The sequence below is a fragment of the Exserohilum turcica genome (assembly GCF_000359705.1).
Source record: "Exserohilum turcica Et28A unplaced genomic scaffold SETTUscaffold_2, whole genome shotgun sequence".
NCBI lineage: Eukaryota > Fungi > Ascomycota > Dothideomycetes > Pleosporales > Pleosporaceae > Exserohilum > Exserohilum turcicum.
The window spans coordinates 529,633-549,729 of record NW_007360025.1 but is presented as its reverse complement, the minus strand read 5'-3'; the positions used below and the strand labels follow the sequence as shown (position 1 = coordinate 549,729).

The 20,097-nt window shown below is 51.5% G+C and overlaps 7 protein-coding genes across 7 annotated transcripts; 5 read left to right on the top strand and 2 right to left on the bottom strand.

Annotated features, from left to right (window-relative positions):
- Positions 1 to 443: 443 nt before the first annotated feature.
- Positions 444 to 617, top strand: SETTUDRAFT_88822 (uncharacterized protein; the record flags this gene model as incomplete). Its single annotated transcript, XM_008027094.1, has 1 exon — positions 444 to 617. The coding sequence occupies one exon, from the start codon at positions 444 to 446 to the stop codon at positions 615 to 617; it is 174 nt and encodes a 57-aa protein (XP_008025285.1).
- Positions 618 to 2,135: 1,518 nt separating this feature from the next.
- Positions 2,136 to 3,468, bottom strand: SETTUDRAFT_162871 (uncharacterized protein; the record flags this gene model as incomplete). Its single annotated transcript, XM_008027093.1, has 3 exons — positions 2,136 to 2,718; positions 2,771 to 3,076; positions 3,132 to 3,468. The coding sequence occupies 3 exons, from the start codon at positions 3,463 to 3,465 to the stop codon at positions 2,222 to 2,224; spliced, it is 1,137 nt and encodes a 378-aa protein (XP_008025284.1). The 3' UTR covers positions 2,136 to 2,221.
- Positions 3,469 to 8,689: 5,221 nt separating this feature from the next.
- On the top strand, positions 8,690 to 9,802 carry SETTUDRAFT_30985 (uncharacterized protein; the record flags this gene model as incomplete). The annotated part of the gene is made up of 1 exon (XM_008026821.1): positions 8,690 to 9,802. The coding sequence occupies one exon, from the start codon at positions 8,690 to 8,692 to the stop codon at positions 9,800 to 9,802; it is 1,113 nt and encodes a 370-aa protein (XP_008025012.1).
- Positions 9,803 to 9,932: 130 nt separating this feature from the next.
- Positions 9,933 to 11,226, bottom strand: SETTUDRAFT_162870 (uncharacterized protein). The gene is made up of 2 exons (XM_008027092.1): positions 10,663 to 11,226; positions 9,933 to 10,606 (listed from the first exon to the last, which is right to left on the bottom strand). The coding sequence occupies exons 1-2, from the start codon at positions 11,199 to 11,201 to the stop codon at positions 10,123 to 10,125; spliced, it is 1,023 nt and encodes a 340-aa protein (XP_008025283.1). The 5' UTR covers positions 11,202 to 11,226; the 3' UTR covers positions 9,933 to 10,122.
- A 1,561-nt stretch (positions 11,227 to 12,787) lies between these two features.
- SETTUDRAFT_66901 (uncharacterized protein) lies at positions 12,788 to 13,378 on the top strand (the record flags this gene model as incomplete). Its single annotated transcript, XM_008026972.1, has 1 exon — positions 12,788 to 13,378. A coding segment is annotated over one exon (591 nt), but the record flags the coding sequence as incomplete, so codon positions are not given.
- A 1,457-nt stretch (positions 13,379 to 14,835) lies between these two features.
- SETTUDRAFT_30982 (uncharacterized protein) lies at positions 14,836 to 15,937 on the top strand (the record flags this gene model as incomplete). The annotated part of the gene is made up of 2 exons (XM_008026820.1): positions 14,836 to 15,073; positions 15,129 to 15,937. 2 exons carry the CDS (start codon positions 14,836 to 14,838, stop codon positions 15,935 to 15,937), a joined length of 1,047 nt encoding a protein of 348 aa, XP_008025011.1.
- A 1,961-nt stretch (positions 15,938 to 17,898) lies between these two features.
- Positions 17,899 to 19,877, top strand: SETTUDRAFT_162869 (uncharacterized protein). Its single transcript, XM_008027091.1, has 3 exons — positions 17,899 to 18,678; positions 18,728 to 19,034; positions 19,091 to 19,877. Exons 1-3 carry the CDS (start codon positions 18,122 to 18,124, stop codon positions 19,772 to 19,774), a joined length of 1,548 nt encoding a protein of 515 aa, XP_008025282.1. The 5' UTR covers positions 17,899 to 18,121; the 3' UTR covers positions 19,775 to 19,877.
- The last annotated feature ends 220 nt before the right edge of the window (positions 19,878 to 20,097 follow it).

Below are 20,097 nucleotides of genomic sequence, written 5' to 3'. Positions count from 1 at the left end.
GATTCTAATGCAACCAAATAAAGCACGCGAGGCCCAATGACACTATCCGTGCTACCGTAAGGTTAGCGCTAACCCGCGTCCGCTCCCGCACATAACAGCGCCGTTTATTTTCCGAGCCACGCGTGAAATACGTCGGATGCCTTCGCTACCAATGTTTAGATTTGCATGGGCGTGTATGGAAATTTCGGGCTTCTGGAAGCCTGGGTGTGGCGTCGTGGCTGCGCTTACGCGTGGGATTGGGTTTATACGGTGGGACTGTATAGCTTGGGGTCAGAAGCAATGGTGTTGATGGGGAGAGTAGTTTGGGCAAGGTGTGCATAGATTGATTGTTGAAGTAAGGCTTGCGCTCGTAGGAAATCGTGCGAAGAAAGAGGGTGAGAATTCGGGGGGTTAGGAATATATGGTTGAGAAGTGCTCTCTAGATTACAATTATGTTACATCCTATGTCTAACTATCAATTAAAATGCCTACTTACCTCCCAGATCACCACTCCCTTCGCCAACACCAAAGACATCATCGTAGCCCTGCACAACCACGACCTCACGATCAAAACTATCGTCGTAAATTCCATCAACTCCAACTTCGTACATGGTCACAAAGCCGCCACAGCGATATAAACCGTCACCTATAAAAAGCCCGGCAGCCAGGTACACTTAATATCCCTATTCCCTTTGATCGAGCACTGATATGTAACATCCTCCGGACTACGTACTAGCTTATCATCACCAGCGTATACGGGAGCATCGACACCGTCGTTAATTTCAAACCTCGTGTCGGCACGCTCAGTATCACCGGCAAGTGACGCATCGTTGGTAGGGTAGCTGAGCGAGGACGTTAAAATTGACGCAAACTTTGTGACAAGAGAAGGTAGCAATGCTTCTGATTTTACAGCATGTGTATGAGCACCTAGAATGATGCTGTGGGGAGAATCTCCAATCGACCAGAGAGGTGTTCCGAGTATCGCCTATCCGGCTAGCTGTAATTGGCGGGTAACCTTTAGCTTGGGGGTCTTGATATTGTACCCTGGATTAGCCAAACAACAGTGTTTTTCTTGATTGATACAAAGTTCCGTCAGAATCTTATTTGCAAGGAGGTGAAGTCGAAAGTTTGGTCTCTGCCAGAAACAAATTTTTAGATGGTATTGGAGGATGTATTTATTTTGTGTTACGAGGCAAGGGACAGCCTATGCCAAATCAGACGACGCGTATGAGGCTATAGGGGGATACGTAAGCAATGTAATAATAATATACACCTCTCCATATTCCATTTTCCAGCCTTTTGGCTCATTTTAATTTATTCCATTTCGATACAACAATGCATTAAGTCCCAGTTCATCGGCGTAGGACTCACAGTCTCCCCAAGAACACAGTGGCACTGTAGATCAAAGTTTCAGACTCTGACTCGCCCGGATTATGTGTTGAAGACATCCCCCCGGTCAACCTTTAATCTGATAGAACTATATCCGAGTTTCCAACCACTACATATGTGAGAGAAGAGGGACTGAATAAATTCTGCATCATGTATTTGGGCGCACTATGAGTCACTTCGCAGCTACGTAGCCACAACACTGTGCCTTAGTGCCATCATCCAGCAAACACCAGACATGTCTGACTGTGCCACATGACACTGCATCTTTGGAGTCAGTTAAATAAAGTTTGAAAAGTAAGGTAGACTGAGTCGTTTGTTCCGGGGTCAGTGTATGTGCAGGGACTCGCATCCCAATAACCCCACAAGGGTCTCTGATCACCATAAGAAAACACATAGATTAATAAACTCGTTGTCATTATTTCTATTTCGTGTATTTATAGCTTTGGAGTCCGGCGAATAGGTAAAGGAACATACTTGTAGCCCCACCGATCGGGGCGGGCCATAGTGCCAAGGCGCTACGAAAGAGATATGAGCGTTCGGCGTGCAGATAAGGCGCCGGTGGGGCAATATGCCCCTGATTCCGACATTTGCGTAGCCCACTGTGCCTAGCTAGCTGTTTTTGTCGCCGTAATTATTCAACAGTCACTTTTTTTTGGGAGCGGTGTGAGTGGTGCGGTCAAGGGTCCTTGGACATGATCATCAACATCATGCCGCTTCTGCAAGTCAAGTTCGAAATGAGTATTACTCTATTGGCTGTCTATTAAGTATCTATGTACAGCTTAATCGTGCAAGAGGGCTGGCCTGGATTTGCGCCACAACTGAAATCACATGACTCTTCTTTTCGCCCAAGTCATCATATGTGGAGGTCCAAGTCAACAATCTTATGGGGAGGCTCGGGTGAAGACTCAGGGGACGGGGACGGAGAAGACGAGGACTGCGGAGCAGTATCGTTTTGGGGGCGGCATCCAATACAGGTTGCCGGGTTGGGGTATCCCTTCCACAGGCTGCCCTCGGCGGGTATGCCGCCGTGGTCTGTCCACTGGTTGACAGGCGACGGGTCGAGCCTGTAAGTCGAGTTGATGCCGACATCAATTGTGCCGTAGAGACCGTCTTCGATTTTGTCGCCAATAAGCGAGAGCTGGATGTTGGGATTGTCGCCTCCCTTGAAACCCCAGACATAGAGGCCGTCGTCTTTGTTCAGGACGACTTTTTGTTTGTTTGTGTTGTAGGGGTCCGTCTTCTCAATCCGGTCCAACCAGTCCTGTTCAATGAAGAACTGACCGACGTGAGGGATTACGCCGCCTTCGATGGTGTTGTTGGGAAGGAGTTTTGCGCCCTGGTGAATGATGGCTAGAGCCGTCAGTAAACAGGGACAGAGAGGCAAGACGAGAATGATTCTTACTGTGCAGGTGGTTCGTACGGGCGACATAATGCCCAGGAACAACGGTAATGAACCTCGCGGTGCCGTTGGCGTCAGTTGGCTGAATGCCGCGGAGGGCATTCGAGGACAGGGACGAAGCTGAACCGTCACCGTTGACAACGGATTGCACACCAGTGTAAACACCAGTCGAGTTAGCTCCCCAAAGCTCTACGAAGGTATCGACGACGTGCGTGCAATCCGTAACGTCGATAACGTTGATGTCCAGGTGAAGCTTGACACCCGGCTCGCCTGTCACGATGTCCTGTCGGATGAGTTCGCCACTGACCCCTGGCAAAATGTTAGCTAGTCTGCGTTGGCACATTCCATATTTTCTTGAACTCACAGTAAGGGCCCTCGGTTTGCTCCTGATCGAGTGTTGTACATCCTTGCGCCGTCCTAGCATCTGGGTTGTAGAGCTGGGGCTCACGACGGGCCAATTCATCTCTCTTGGCAAAGCCAGCTTCAACCCGAAGCTCATTGAGTCTGGCTTCACGTCTCTCAAGATTTTTCCGGGCCCATCCACTCGCCTCGAGATCTCGCTTGCAGTCGAGCACGCTGCGGCGGTAGGGGTGTTCAAGATGGGCTCTCCTCCTTAGGATCTCCTTATTAACGTCACCGTGCGCGATGGCGCCAGTCGCTAGCAGTGCGGCCGCAAGAGCGTGTGTAAACTGAACCATGATGGGAATTTATATGTGGCGACCGGGAGACTTCTACCTGCCTTCTGGAACGTGCAGTGTACCCTACTCTTTATATACTCTCCCTGTAAAAGGGCGCAGCACAATTTCATGTACCATGGACATGATCTAGTGATTGATCTACCGGTTCGGGCTGTCTCTATTCCCGTTATTGCATTCGCTCAACAAGTGAAGCATGGTGCCCGTACGGACCGCAAGATGAGTAAGAGCTACGGTGTAGCTACGTAGATCATAGCCCTACGTATCCGTAATTCAGCTGACCTATAATATTTACCAATAACGTAAGAGTGACGAATGACTGGCTAGTAGTGTGAGTGAGAAACTAGACCGACCAATCCCTTTTAACTCATGATATCTCCTAATCTGACCACTCTATTCACAAACCCTCTTTACCTTGTTCAACGTTTTATATCGTAGAATATGAACTTGTTTTCGATTCCAGCAGCTCATCTTTGTCTTTGAAGAGGATTTTCCAGCTCTTCTTCATAGCCTTGGAAGTGTATTTACAATTAGGTTTGGTATCGCCCCACAGAGTAATGGGGTTTAGGTGCTTTTCTATAAGTCATGCTATTGTGGGGCCATGTCAGCATATAAGACCGGTGCTAGCTATTCGGGTAAGGTGGGCCTTGCACAATTTGGTGCGCGCCTCGTGTTGCGAGATCCGGCATGTTGATTACAATTAATTTATATAGGCGTACGGCGGTTACTCGCTCTAGTACATGTGGCGCAGCTCGATTGGAATTTACCTAAAATATGTACATGGTAGTGCATAGCATATAACGTGATATTAGTCCTGGTGTTGCGATAAGAGAGTACTATATGAGTAATATTCATCCATAACGTGTTTTACAAGCGAGAGCCGCACCCCACCAACTTTGTGCACCTCTCTCATCTCAATACATAATGGCTCAACGCAACGCTAGTCAGTTAGCTTTAAATGAAGTAGATATCTAGCTCGCTATATCCTCTATTGAATCTGGTTAGATACAGAGTAATCGCAGTGCTGCTGCTATCTATAACGTGTCAGAACGAACAATCCGCCGCCGACGCGTCGGCAAGCCTGCCCGACGCGATTGCCAGCCCAACTTAAAGAAGCTTACCAAGCTAGAAGAGCAGGTGATAATTGATCATGTACTTAATCTGGATCTACGTGGATTTTCGCCTACCTATGCAGCTGTGCGAGATATGGCTGATAGACTGCTGGCTGCGCGCGGCGCTGGCCAGGTTGGCGTCCACTGGCCGCGCAACTTTGTCAAGCGTACTGACAGTCTTACAACGCGTTTTAATCGAGCGTACGATAGGCAGAGAGCCTTGTGTGAAGATCCAGTCTTAATCAAGAGCTGGTTTGAGCTTGTGGAGAAGACAAAGGCTAAGTACGGCATCTGTGACGAAGACGTCTACAACTTCGACGAAGCGGGCTTTATGATGGGCAAGATCGCGACTTAGCTAGTCGTTACAGCGTTAGAGAGAAGAGGCCGGCCAAAGGCTGTTCAACTAGGTGGCCGAGAGTGGGTAACGTTTATCGCTAGGATCAATGCAGCTGGCTGGTCTATCCCACCGTTCCTTATCTTTACTAGCAAGCATCACCTATCTGCCTAGTATGAGGAGACAGAGATCCTACGCGACTAGGCGATCGCAGTTAGCGACAACGGCTGGACGACTAATGAGCTAGGAGTTGAGTGGCTAAAGCACTTTGTTAAGCATACGGATGGCAAGGTTGTTAGGGTACGCCGGCTGCTTATTCTTGACGGCCATGAGAGCCACTAGTCACTTGAGTTCCAAGAGCTCTGTAAGGCAAACAATATCTATACGCTCTGTATGCCGCCTCACTCATCTCACCTACTCCAGCCTCTTGACGTTGGCTGCTTCTCGCCATTAAAGCGCGCGTACAGCCGTGAGGTGGAGAGCCTGATACGCAACCACATCAACCATATCACCAAGCTTGAGTTTCTGCCAGCGTTCAAGGTAGCCTTCGATTGATCCTTCACGGCAGCCAATATCTGCTCAGCCTTTTAAGGCGCAGGCCTTGTTCCTTTCCAGCTAGACACTGTTCTATCAAAGCTTGACGTACAGCTGCGTACGCCTACTCCAGTAGCTGCTCTTGCAGAGGCCGTCTGGCAGGCTCGTACCCCAAGCAACGTACGCGAGCTTGAAGCCCAATCAACGCTAATACGTGATCAGGTCCAGCGGCATAAGAGCTCGTCACCAGCGTCAATTATTGCGGCGATTGGCCAGCTTAAGAAGGGGGCAGAGAGAATAATGCTCTCGGCTAAGCTAATGCGCGATCAGATCGCCAGCCTTAAGAGGGCTAACGAGGCAGCAACAAAGCGTAGGCAGCGTAAAAAGAAGCGGATACAGAAGCATGGAGTGCTAACAAAGGGAGCTAGAGAGGATCTACTTGCTCAGCGTGAGGCTAATCAGCAGATTGCTCATGAAGAGCGTCAGGGAGGAGAGCGATCAGGTGTCAGCCGCCAGGCTTTGGCGCGCTGCAGTAGGTGTAGAGAAACTGGCCACAACTCGCGTACGTGCAAGAAAGATACTCTAGGTACTGCTTAATCTATTATATTAATATACAGTAAAACAACTATATTGTGGTGGAACTACAGGCTTATAGAGGTGCGCAGGTTTGGTGGGGTGCGGCGCTCGCTTGTACGCGGCGCTCGCTTGTAAAACACGTTAGCGGAATTAGCCGTGATTACGGAAGGGAGTCTGCTTGTACCGTGCCGTTCATCTGAGCAGTAATCCGGGTTCATTGCCGAAAACTGGGGGATTTTATAGGGGGCCATGAAGCTATATAGATGCCTATTTCGTCTTGTGTTATCGGTCGTCGTGAAGCGGGGCTCTTAGTATCTCCAGTGAAAGGTCTTTGCGATTCGTCTAACCCTTTCCAGCTAGGAGAGGAATAGGAGGATGGCTAGGCTAGGCCATTGTGACACGTGCATCAAAGAACGACCGAGCCGTCAAGACCATTTGAAATGATGATGACAGGCGAAAACGGACCAGATATATGGGCTCATACGACGGCTTATTCAGTAACGGCAATTCTGTTTCACGCATCAGCCTCATGATGACAGCTGTGCTTGTCACGTCTGTTCGCATATCGGAAGAACACAGCAACTGGAAAACAAGGATACGAAATGATCCCGTCCTACTTGTCAATTTTATTTAGGTCTCGAAAGCAGTCCAATGGCAACTGTAACTCCATTTCTCGTATGCACAGACGTGCTAATGGACGATCTTCGCAAGCAATGAATGTTGAAACTTGTGTGGTATCCCCAATGACATCGCTGCTGGAGAAATCACCATGATCCTACTTTATATGGAGTTGCCCAGCTGGAAAATTCATATGAGCTTATTAAGATTGTAAGAGCCGCTCTTGCGGTTGACATTGCTCACGAAGGGATTGGTTGCTGATATAAGGGCAATCATTTTCCTCCCAATTTTCAGCGAAAGTCTGTTACCAGAGCTGGGTGTTGTTTACAGTCTTGTTTGGCGAGAGTAGAAAGCACTACGACTATCCAGAATGCTGTGCTTGGATGAGAAAAAACATGACATCAGGTATAATGCGTAGAAGGAAAGGCGTGCATCTGACAAAGCCGCCATGGAGCCTGTGCCTTTCTATCAGCATCACTCATAACTGCTGCATGTTTCCAGTAAACGTTGAAGATGTGCACCAACACATAGCTTCGCGACATCCACTGACACAGCCCGGTTCATGGTTTGCCCATGAAGTGATTACTATGAGCAAAACTGTATTCAGCCTTGGAAATCAGGCTAGCCCCACGACTAGCAATGCTATCCAAAGCAGCTTACGTAGATGTTTCAAAACATGGCCGGGAGGTGGGGCTCCATGGGTAGGATAGCAATTGAGTTTGTCATCAGTTGCAGTACTGCAACCGAGGTGCTTTATTTGGCAGTCCCAAAACCCGAGTAATGGAAGTAGGAACATGTTACGTGCGGGGCCGTGCTGACAAGGTTCAATCATTCGGTACGAAGAAAACTGCAAATGTTGCCAGAACATCTTGCAGTGTCTTGCCGATGAAGCGTAAAACAGGGTCTACTGATGGCATGAAGGACTAAGAAGGGTGTGGCGCGATGCGAAACAAAGCTTGACTTCCGCGGCCAATATTCGCCTGAGAATGTACTACCTTGATTCGGTGATGTATAATACTGGTATTACTGGTAATGCAAGGTATCAATGTTCTCGCCTACAGTGTATTGCTTGGACCCTTATATTGAAGCGCATGCGTCACTTGGCCTTGTTCTACCATGTGAATTGGCGTGATCCTAGTATTACGTCAGTGGATTTTTTCTTAGACAAACTCATGGATGGAATGAAGCCCCAAGATCAGAAGAAACTCTTGTGTGTCCCTCTGGGAACTTGTGCTACGCGTCCAGTAAATCTGAGCTCTGGGAAAACGGAAGGTTTGGTTGAGCGATCAAGCCACAAAGGCAAATCCAAGATTAGCATGCCAAATCTTGTCAAGAATGCCATCAGGGGTATGCGGATTGGGGATTTGGCGTGGTCTTGGCTCATGGTCAACTAAGAGTTGGCACTTTGTCAATGCTTCAACAGGCCCGATGTAGCCACTGCAGCTGAACGAATATTGCTCGCTTAGCCCTCAAATTATCACTACCACGAGGCAAAAGCAAAGACGACCTGTTCAGCTCTGGCAAAAGAAACGCGAGTGCACAAAAGAATGGTGAATGTGGAGGAGCGAGGCTTGCCCATGGGAATAGCCCTCCTTGCCCGACGCGACATAGCGTTGGTGCCGATTTGCCACATGGCTGGGGGCTAACTGTCCCTTTCTCGCTGACTGAAACATGATCACTCAACCACTGAAACGCACAACGCCAGGACCTCCCCGACACCAGCGTCTTATGCTGTTTTATCGACCGTGTCGCACACGCGGGATGGCGCTACGCGGTTGAGAGAAGCCTGACAACTTATGTCCAGCCAATAGCGATGCAGTCATTCACGCCGGCATCTCTTGGGGCCTTCGCCGGGAATGCCACAGCCGCCATGCTCATCACCAGCGCAATGGCAGCCGCGAGGCGAGCGGATCTGTGATCAATCTGACAATATTTTGCTTCTTTTCTGAAACCACAGGATGGGTATTGAGGCTGGTCAATAGCGACCTTCTTTTACTCGCACTGATCCCTCCTCTTTTCCGCTTCAGTTCCTTCATCATACACCTACGTCAACATGGCCACTGCAGCTGCTTTCCAAGATATACCCCATCCAGAGCATCACGGCTATATGGACGGCAGCCGATATTCCAGACACCCAAGTCACAAGGCAAATCTATCGGGTGTAACGATGCTGGACATGCTCAATGGCCCCGAAGGCTCCATTGCCTCTGCCTATCACACAGCAAATTCACGACATTCTTCCTCAAAGTCAACGCACCCCTCGCGCTCCTCGTCAACCAAGACTCAACTCCAGCAAACGAACCGCACACTCGTGGAAATGGTCCACAATTTCCAATCCGAACTCGAGATCCAGCGGAAAGCCATGATTGAGATGCAATTGCGGATCCTCCAGCTCGAAGGCGCCTTGTACAGCAGAAACATGGAGAGCGCGCAACGCGCAAAGCAGAACGCAGCAGCCCGCCAGGAGGAGGCGCAGCCCCCGAGTAAGAAGACGATGGCGACGACAACGACGACGACTCGAAAACCAGATGACAGAGCCCACCAGCAATCATGGAATACGCACCAGACACACGCACACGAGCTCGAGTCTTCCCCCACCAAGCCTGAGTTTTGGAAGTCACCTACTCGCTTCTCCGGTTTCAACTTCAACTTCGACTTGCTTGAGACGGTTCCTCAGGCTCCAGTTGCTCCCCACCCCGTGTACGACGACGCCCCAGAAGTGTGTCATATATCTCGGTCGACTCCCAAGCTGGTTCGAGACACGCGTAGCAAAGTGTCGCCACCGCCTGCTGCAAATCGCACGGCGCCCACTCCGAAAACTAGTACGCCGCCGGCCGAGACAGGAGGCCGCACGAGCATGTACCATGAGGCTGTTAGTAACATCAAGGAACATGTGGTGGAGTTTGAAAAGGTCAAGATGCCGTTTCCGCCTCTGTTGCACTCGCCGCCGCGAACTGCACGTGCCAGATTGGTCCACACGACGAGCAGAGACGACGAGGGTCTGACTGCGTTGCCGCGAATGCCGCCGCCACCGACGCCCGAGTCTGAGCCTGAGACCCCGCCGCGCGTGCGCAAGGGTATCAAGAGTATGTTGATCTACAGGACCATTTCAAAGAGCCTCAAGGCTGATTCAACGTATTCTCTTGAGCGACGCTCTAGCCGATGAGCACACGTTCCAACGTATCGGCCTTGCATTGACGAGCGACGTGGGTCAGAACAACAGCGGGAAGACTGTGCGCTGGACGGTTCGCAGGATATGAGGATGAACGACAGTGCAGTTTGCATGTGCATAGACTGTTTCATGAAGCGTATTTCAATTTTGTTGCTAATTCCATTTGCACGGTAATAGAGGAGGTTCAAGAAAGAGAGGAGTAGTGTACAGCTAATGTCGAAATACCAATGACACAACTTGCGTCAAGGAGAATAACTAAGCAGGTTATCCATAACCGTTATTCCCGTATATACATATCGTCTCACCCGAATCCTTCACTTCCTCCTGTTTTGCTGCATGCCAAGAATCTGCACCATTCGGATGAAGATGTTGATGAAGTCCAGTTCAAGCGAGATGGACTCGTTGACGGGATCCTTGGGAATCAAGCCACGCTCGGCCATGCGCGCATGGTGCAGCACCTTTTGGACGTCGTACAGAGTGAAGCCACCAAAGACGGCGAGGCCACCGTACAGCCAGAGATTCTCGGTAACCATCAGAGTGCGAGCAGCGGTCGCTGGGACGACCATGGGAGCAAGACCAGAGAGCGCGACAATGGCGACACCAGCAAGTAGCGGTCCGCCAAGGTACATGTACTTGTCAGTCTTTGCCGTGGCGCCAACGAAAGCAAGGGAACCCATCATTCCAACCGTGTACAGTCCGGCGCGTGCGAGGATAGCGGGGTGCATGAAGAAGAGTGGCGACAGCAGAAGAGCCTGAGTACCGTTAAAGGCAGTCCAGAATGCGTACTTTTGAACGTAGCTAAGGCTTGTCAGCACCTCCATGACCAATTTTGTTAATTACTGGTGAACACTTACTTGTTGGGGTTCGTTGCCATAGTGCCATACATGGTTCCAATGCTACCGACGAGTCCAACACCAAGTACAAGCCATGGGTTCGCGCTCATGAGCCTGAAGCTCCAGCCGTTCATGTGCAGGGCGCGCGCAGCAATACCAATCATTCCAATACCAAGGCCAGTGTGCATAAACGTGTCGTTGAGGTACTCGCGCTCAAAGGGCGGCATGCCGCCATCCTCACGTGTCTCGCGGTTGAAGATCATGTTGATGCCTAGAAGGGTTGCGCCAAAGATGCCAGCGCCGTAGAGCAGACGCTGGCGCAAGTCGCCCTGTGCCACGGGATTGTACGCAGTCTGCTGGTAGCCCCTCCGGAAAGCTTGCTGGAACCTGGATACATTTTGCGATGTCGATACCGTCGGCTTCGCACGACGGAAGAAGTGGGGATGTTGCTTGAGAGGCGTATTGTGGAAAGCGCGGATCGAGAGGGATTGCGGAGAATTGTGTGTTGCTTGTCGCAATGTCGCCGTGATGGCGAACGGCCTCCGTAGGAGCGAAGCCATGGTGTGTGAGTAGCCTTATGCGCTGTTGGTGGCGGCCAAAGGAAAGACGCGGAGGTGATGATATAGGCAAACGGGGTAAGTATGCATGGATGACGTTTTGCTGGTGGAAAGCGCGAGAAATGCCAAGCCGCGTTAACTCCGAGGGAACCTTCTGCCCCTCTTGGTCATCGCCACGGACGTAACGCAGAACGTCACTGACCCCAATCCTCAATGAAACACGGCCGCATCATTAATCGAGACTGCATATACCACCTTCCGTACATGACTCTGCATTCATTGCGGGACTATGCCATGCCGACACGAGGCTGGACAATCTGAGAACAGTCATGGCGACACCCTGCAGTCCTGTTCATTCATTTTCCTTACTCTTCGTTCTTAGAACATTACGAATGAGAAAAAAAATGCGCTGAAGCAAGCTTCTAACAAGTTTGCATTTCCTACTCGGACGGTGTCGACAAGGCTAGATCCTTGCTCAGCCATCATACCTTCACATGCACATTCTTGACTCCTCACGTTCGCAGACCATATTTTCGGCCGAACCTCTGGTTCGTTCAGTGAACTCCTATTTCCACCTTCAATCGGTAGAGCAGTGAAAATTATATAGACAATACATTCGACGCAATGCTCGACTGCACGGGACACGCAACTTCACAGTGTCGAGGCGGCCTCAGTATCTCGACCATGCGGAAACACCTGGGCAATTCTCCGTCTGGATGTTCAACCGCGAATTCGACATTCAACTCCAACCCTTACCAACTCCTTCACTAAAGGTTCATCAATGCCGGCTAGAGAACCGAATGACTGAACCTCGCCTCTCGGCAGAGACCCACAAACGAATAGAAGATCTGGGATTCGATCAGATAGGAGTTGACGGAAGCGTTCATGTCCAGGATCAGCCCGCCGATGATTCGGATACCAAACCTACTATAACCCCTACGGACCCTAACATCCTTAGCAGAAACGATCAGGAAGTGGCTGGTATTGATGTTTTCGATCCCCTCTCAAATCTGGACGCTGTACCTTGCGCACTGGGAGCGTCCCAGCCACCAGGTTCAAGGAATAACCCGGTCATTCTTGATGAAGATGATCATGATTTGAATACTCCTAATGTTGGTTCGCATATGCCTCAGCTACCGGCCACCGCTCTCCGCCAGAAAGACCAAACAAACCCAATTGACTCGCTCAACCTACAGCCTGAGCATACGGACTTGGTGAAATTCCGGCCCTCCCACGATGCCCGTAAAGCTGATAATGACGAATCTCAAGGATCTGGTCAGCCAGCACATTGGACCACGATGCAACCACCAGGCATGACCACCCTGTTTGTACTTGTTCCGCCACACTTTTTTCACCAGTTTGTATCGCAGCCTCTAGCACAATCTCAGGTCTTCCCAACAGCCTCGAAGCTTGGAGAGACAGGGAAAACAAGACAACAATCAGGAGAAGGTTTGTTTCTTGCATGACACATCGGGTTCCGACAACCGGCAGCTTCCCTCCTAATAGCAGCGCAGATACAATTATCACCTATTGCTCTAATGCAGAACCCTAGCGCAACCCAAGGCCCAGAAGTTATACCTATGCTCGCGGAACCTGTACCTCCACCTGCTCCTGCTCCTGCCCGACCTCCCCCAAAGCATGGCCTTCGATACAGAAACCTTGACGAAGCAATGGAAGCACTCGACACAGATGGCATTCCCCACGACTATCCAGTTCCTCCATATGACGCCACATTTCCCCAGAACCCAACGGACCGAGCCGCCTACATCCGCCGGCTTTTCGATGCCTTTGTCGACATAGACTCGTGTATTGACCGCGAAGACACCGATGCTTTCGTCACCCGGTGGCAGGGAATCCCCAACAACACATCATGCTACAGCCGAGGAGATGTCGAAACATGCTGCCATCTACTCCTCGAGATGGCCATGGACCTACACACGAAGGGTCCACGTAGTCTCAACATCTTCGACACGGGAAAATTAGAGCAAGTGCACAAGTACCATGGCTTTACCTTTGCGCAGCGGATCGACAGTATCTGTAAACTGTTAAGACTGAGTAAAGTCCGGTGTCAGTTGCTGCTGCGGTTTGAGGGCTTGGAAGTCGCGGTTGGAATCCCGCCTTTGTTGGTTGCGCAGGTTAGGATGAATCTCAAGCAGAATACAAAGAGGCGGGGTGCTGTGGGGATAGCGGGGGGGGTGAACGAAGAGGGGAGCGAGGAGAACGAGGATGATGGAGAGTATGATACGGATTTCGAGGCAGAAGGTGGTCTGGAAATCGATCTGGATGATGGTTTGGAACACTATCCATACGGTGACCTGCAAGACAAGAAGGAAGATGAGAGGAAGGATGAGGGTGCCATCAAGAGGGCAGAAGGTGAAGGTGACAAAGGCGAAGAATAGTTCAATTGTCGTGACGTGCCAGCCGAAATACCCTGAGCTATATCAGCACATTTCACAGCACCTAGCTAAATGGCCGTCCAATCTTACAAGTAAACTCTTGCTCTTTTCTCAAAATACCCCTCTTGAACCTATGCAATACCAACTCCCGAACAACAACAACAACAACACCCCAACATATCCAATTTCCCCCATCTATCCTTCCCCTTTGCCCACCTTCCATCTCCCATCTAAATTTCCAATCTCAACCCATTTTCCCATCCCCATCTCTCTCTCTCTCCCCCCCCCCTTTTTTTCCATATGCGATTTTTTCTTATACAAGCCACTTACTTATCTTCTCTCCGGGGAATTTGTTTCCACAGTAAAGTAAAAAAAAATTAAAAAAAACCGCACGACATTCTTTCTACATGGCGCTTTTGAAATCCAGTACGGAATCTTACATAGTTATGCGACCTTAGCTTTAGCTTCTTGATCAATCACATTTAGTGCCATCAATCATGATGGTGACTGTGCTTCCCTGGCTACACGCTGTGAAATTTTTTTTCGGATGTCTCACGTGTACTTTTCCCATTTTTTTCCCATTATTTTTTTTTTTGCATTACATTGTTCGCGAGTGTTTGCGGTATGCGTTTGTTTGGTGGGCTCAGAGATGGCATGTGTGTGTGCAAGGTGTGAATGCATGATAGGCAGTGGGAAGAAGAACAGGAAAAAAGTGTTAGTACTGGTGTTCTGGCTCATGCTTGCTGTATGTTCATTGTGCACTTTTTTTTGGTGTCCCAAGGTACACGGGTCTTTCTTTTCTTTTTTGACCGTGACAAGGATTTCATTGGTACAGAGAAATACCTAGCTGGATCATTACTACATAGCACCCGCATGATAATTCATCTGATATGCACATACTTTCTTCCTCTCTCCACATACTCCGTTCCCTTGCCTTCACCTCCGTTCCAGAAGCTTACAGCACTCACCCATTCACAGGCTGAAAAAAAACCCCCCGCTCAGCCACACGCTAGTATGGCCTTCACTCCGAGACCGCGCCACATGCATTCACAGGGCCATTTCTCGCGGGTATATCAGGGCGTCGACGTGTTTTTCCCCCTCTGGTTGGTGTTGCGACTAAACATACAACCCAACTCAACCAGCTCAACTCAACAACACAACAACACAATAAGACCACTTACTTACTCGCAAGATCGAGATTGCAACACCAACATCAACACCAACACCACAGTTAAGATAACATGGCTTCATGGAATAATAGTCAGGTATACATGCCCGGTTATCACACAGACGCGCTGCCTCGCACGCGCTACGCACAGCAGGGAGTAAGCGGTGCGGAAGCATGGGATAGCGATTTGATATCTGCGTTTTCGGGATGCGATGAGCAAGGTCAGTTGGAAATTTTTTACCAACAGCAACAGCAGCAGCAGCGGGATGCGCAGCAGATGTCTGGTCCGGGTTATCGATGGAATGGGAGTGGTAAGTGTGCTAGTTAACTCTTGTGAGGCGTTTGTAGACTAATATTTTGTGCTAGAATATCAGTGGTGTTTGGGCGACGTCCAGTTTGTCGGGCTGCATGGATTGGAGCGGGAGCCGGTGCAGTGGACATACAATCCTTTTGTGACGCAGGCGCACGACTATGCGCAGCCAGCGATGCAGCCGTGGATGCAGGGAGGCGTGGAAACGGCGCCAATGATATATGCTGGGTCCCATGTCAACGACACTGGAGTCACCGCGAGACAGCAGGCTTGGGAACCCATGTACGCGTCGTTCGCAGAAGCCCGGGCTGCCATTCCGCAGGTAGACTGGCGGTGTCGTGCAAACGACACTACACTTCCCCAGAGCGACGACGAACGCCAGGACTACGTGAGCCAGCTGCTCACCGCACTCAACAGCGTGCACGAGACGATTGGGGCGCGTGGCGCAAAGTTCCGGAAGCGGTGGTTTGACCCTGTCAAAGGCGTGTCGACGTACTACTCGCCCGCCGCCAAGGAGACGTTGTGCTGGGTGATACTAGCCAAGGCTGAGAAGCTACACAGGCTCGGTCCCAGCGACGCGTTTTTGAGCTGCGATCGCAAGTTCTGGACAGCTGTCAAGCGGACGCGGGACTGGAGCTTTGCGGAGCGCATCGACAGGATTGCTGAAGTGCTGGCGCGCTCCAAGAGCAAGTGTGATGGCATGTTTGCGGGCAGTGGTGTGCAGCTGGTGGTGGGAAACCCGGGGAAGATGCTGCGAGCTACAAAGGCGGATTTGAAGCAGAATGAGAGGAAGAGGGTGATGTTGGAGGCGAGCAGACGTGATCAGAGGCCGGTGAAGAGGGCGAAGACTACTCGGCGGGACTGAGTCATGGCTTTGTTCTCCATGTTTCTCGTGTATATTATCTGGCAGGTGATATTGATTGGACTGGGGGTAGAACGGCGCGGGGATCGACACAGCTAGACGTTGTTATTGACGATTCTAGGCCCTGGCGTCTACGGAGTCAACTCCATGCGCCTGGTTTTGTGCCCGAGGACTTGAAACTGCCGAGATGTGTAGTCGCTTGCCAATGTGCGCCATTATAGCTCAAGTGCAGTTATATCCACTGTGCTGGTACTAATGAACGCATGGTGATATTGTCTAAACGTTGACCACGTGCCTCTTGGTCAGCTTCTCCGCCGTTTTGCTCCGCTTGCTGGATATTCAGACTTCATTATGATTCTTGATGGCGCCATGCCATGGCGCTTCGTCCGTATTGGCCTGCACAGATATCGCCCAGAAGAAGTGATATCGGAACGGCGGTGGATAATGCCCGTCGGGGCGCAGCCGGATAGCCGTGCCACGTTGCGGCCGCGGTCAAGGATGATCGTCAGGCTCTTATGACAGAGCCGCAAACGCAGGGCAGATAGTAATTGGGTGCTGGGTTTTGCGATGCGTTCACGGCATACTTGCCGTCTCCACATGGTCACTTGGCCCAGAAATTTGCAAAGACAGGCTGGTAGTGCGGCAGCTAATCCAGGATCGGGTTCTGCCCAGTATCGCCTTACACATGGATCTATACCTTTTGGGCGACTTTCCGACGACGCCCTTTCTGATTGAGCACACCGGACGGGACCAGCAGGCATGGCTGGCTTGCATTCTTCTCCCCCCTGCGGGGGAAAGCTGACAGTTTACCTTTTCGACGCCTGGAGTTGCACGAAGGAATGCGTCTAGGCACCTTCTCGGCGGCGGCGACTCAGGACGTCGACGAACCCCTCGAGGTTGCCTTAGAACCGCTACCTAAGTCCGGGATCGGAGAGTGTTGAGGGCTCCAAGAACAGCAACCGGTAAACCATGACGGGCCAAGTGCGGAGTGGCTGGCGAGTAAGAGGGTCCATATCGGCGTTTGACGTCGGAGTTGTCCTGGTGCAAAGGATGCGGTACGGCCAGGGTGTGCGTTTTGGCCTGTCCAAACGCTGTCGGGGTTGCCGCCATGGAGAAGACGGCGCGATGCCTGTTCGAGGCTTCATCAGGCGAGCCGTATCCGCATGCTCTTGGCCACTCCGCCGCCGTGTGCCAGTCTTGTTCGTGCCCCCCACAGGTCATTTGACGAGAGTTGGAGGTGCTGGTGAAGCCACAAGGCGCCTGTGTGGAGCGTCTGAGTGGCTGCTAGGGAGACGCGGCACAGCGTCTTTGTTGCGCCTTTGGGCAGGCGACGCGGCGGGCGTTGAAAGAAGCCCGCTCCAAGAAGGCTCGGCTGACGACGAGCCCTCTTGGCTGTCTCATGAGCTGCTTCCCCCCTCTTGGCCTGCGACGAGGTTGGTGGGTTGGTGGTTGGTCTCCGCGGCGGCACGGCTTGACTGCGGGGTCGTTTGCCAAGTTGGGTGGCTGACCTGACCGGTGTGAAGCTTCTTTGCCAGGTCGTATCGCGACAAGCTTCTGTGGTGCGCGCAAAGCTTGAGCGCCCATAAGCACGCTGTTTGTTCTTGGTGTCGCTCGCGGTCGTGGTGTTGCGGTGCAGTGTTGAGGGCTCGCGGCGGTTGCGCTAAGTACGTACCGGCAGTTGCGCAAAGCTACCAGAGAGTGGGAAAAGCAAAAAACGGACCCCACGGGGAAAAACGACACAACGGCGTCTGGCCCGCAAAGGATCAACACACCCACTTCTTCTTCTTCTCCTCAGCAACGTCGCCCGGGATGCGTCTGGTGTCATCCCGGATCATTATCTGCCCCCTTGGCTGTGTTTTGCGCTAGGCGGCTCCACACAATTGCTTAGGGCACCGTGGGCGTCTTGGCAGCCTCGACATGGTTGCATTCACTCTGCGTCTCCCAACGACCATTGCAGCCCGCAACTTGGCACCGCTTGGCTCGCATCAGACGCAGCGACATGCCGACAAGGGCCCCGATAGCATCGAGACGACTGAAGGCGCCCGGCAGCAAAACACATGGCTATATATAAGACTTCCCCGCGCCCCATCATGCAGAGACCATCGCCAGTGGCTTTGTGCTTCTTCACACAGGGCCCTCTCTTCTTCCACGCTTCCCCCGACTCTTTGCTGAAGCATACCGAGCACCATGGCGAGCACCAACCGCCCCGCAGACCCCTTGGCCAAGGGAGTCATCCCTACCGCCAAACAGAGTCTCAAGGACCTGTTCACCTGGGACCAGCGTGTCGTCGTTCGCAATGACTTTGGCGAGGAGCATTGCGAGTGGCAGAAGCCGGAGCCTCTCAAGAACCCAATCAGCCTCTTCGCCCAGCTGGGATGGAAAGACTGGCTGTACTTTGCCGTTGGGTTTCTCGCTTGGACGGCTGATGCCTTTGACTTCCACGCCCTGTCGATCCAGACCACCAAGCTCGCCAAATACTACCACACGACCAACACTTCCATCACGACGGCCATTACTCTGACACTGCTTCTCCGCTCCGTCGGCGCTGCCATGTTTGGTGTGGCTGGAGACAAGTTTGGCCGCAAATGGCCCATGGTTGTCAACATGATTGTCCTTGGTCTTCTCCAGGTGGCCACCATCTATGCTGGCACCTTTCAGCAGTTCCTGGCGGTCCGCAGTCTGTTCGGTCTCTTCATGGGAGGTGTCTACGGAAACGCAATTTCCATGGCGCTGGAGAACTGCCCGTAAGTTCCAGCTCATCTTCTTCTTGCCTTCGTATACTGACAGTGCTAGTGTCAATGCCCGTGGTCTCATGAGCGGTATCCTGCAGCAGGGTTACTCGTTTGGCTATGTCATCGCCGCCTGCGCCAACCTGGGCGTCGGTGATGCGACCAACACCTGGAAGACTGTCTTCTGGGTTGGCGCCGGCTTCTCCATTGCTGTCGGTCTTGTCCGAGTCTTCTTCCCCGAGTCCAAGCAGTTCCTCGAAGCGAAGCGATCTGGCACCAAGAAAGCTCCCGGCGCCTTCTGGGCAGAAACAAAAGAAATGCTTCGCACCGAGTGGAAGATGTGCGTTTACTGCATCATCCTGATGACCTGGGTATGTTGGCCTTCTTTAGCGTTTGAATCTGGACACGACCACTAACACGACTACAGTTCAACTACTACTCCCACACCAGCCAGGACAGCTACACCACCTTTATGAAGCAGCAGAAGCACCTCAGCCCCGCTGGTGCTACCCGCGCCTCTATCCTCATGAAGACTGGCGCTTGTGTTGGTGGCACAATCCTCGGATACACTTCGCAGTGGTTCGGTCGCCGCCGAATGATTGTCTGCGCTGCCCTGATCTCTGGCTGTCTCATTCCCGCCTGGATCCTGCCTACCACTGAGCGCGGCCTCTCCGCATCCGGCTTCATGATCCAGTTCTTCGTGCAAGGTGCCTGGGGTGTCATTCCCATCCACTTGAGCGAACTGTCCCCGCCTGCATTCCGCTCTTCCTTTGTCGGCATCACCTACCAACTCGGCAACATGATTTCCTCGCCCTCGGCCCAGATCGTCAACGCAATTGCTGAGTCGACCATGATCACAACGTCAAAGGGCACTGCATCTCCCGCCTACGGACCCGTCATGGGCGTTGCTACTGCCATCATTGTCATTGGCATCGCAGTGACTACTGCTTTGGGACCAGAGAAGAAGGGCCGTCATTTCGAAGAAGCCGGTCCTATTGGCGCAAACGCTGAGCCTGTCAAGGACATCGAGACGGGAAGCATCCAGAGCGAGAAGGGGGGTGCCAGGGCAGTCGAGATGGTTGATGAGACCAGCAAGGCCGAGAAGGTTTAAGCATAACAGTTCGATTTGTAACGGGCGTAATCCTCTCTCTCTATTACTCTATTTAGATCATGACTTGTAACGAAGCAATACTATAATCTGATCCTCAAAAGCCACTTTTTTCGCCCTCTCAATCATATTCCTCGCACGTGACATTATTATTATTATTATTATTATTATTCTACTTTAACGTCCTTTTTCAGCCCGAAGGGCTATATAAGACGTGTAGGGTTTTTAGGCCTACAAGTATCTAAGTAGGTTGTTTCTAGCTACGATATTTAGGAGGGGTTTTAACTAGATGAAGGTGAGGCTCGTAGCCTATTAGTTGGTAGGTA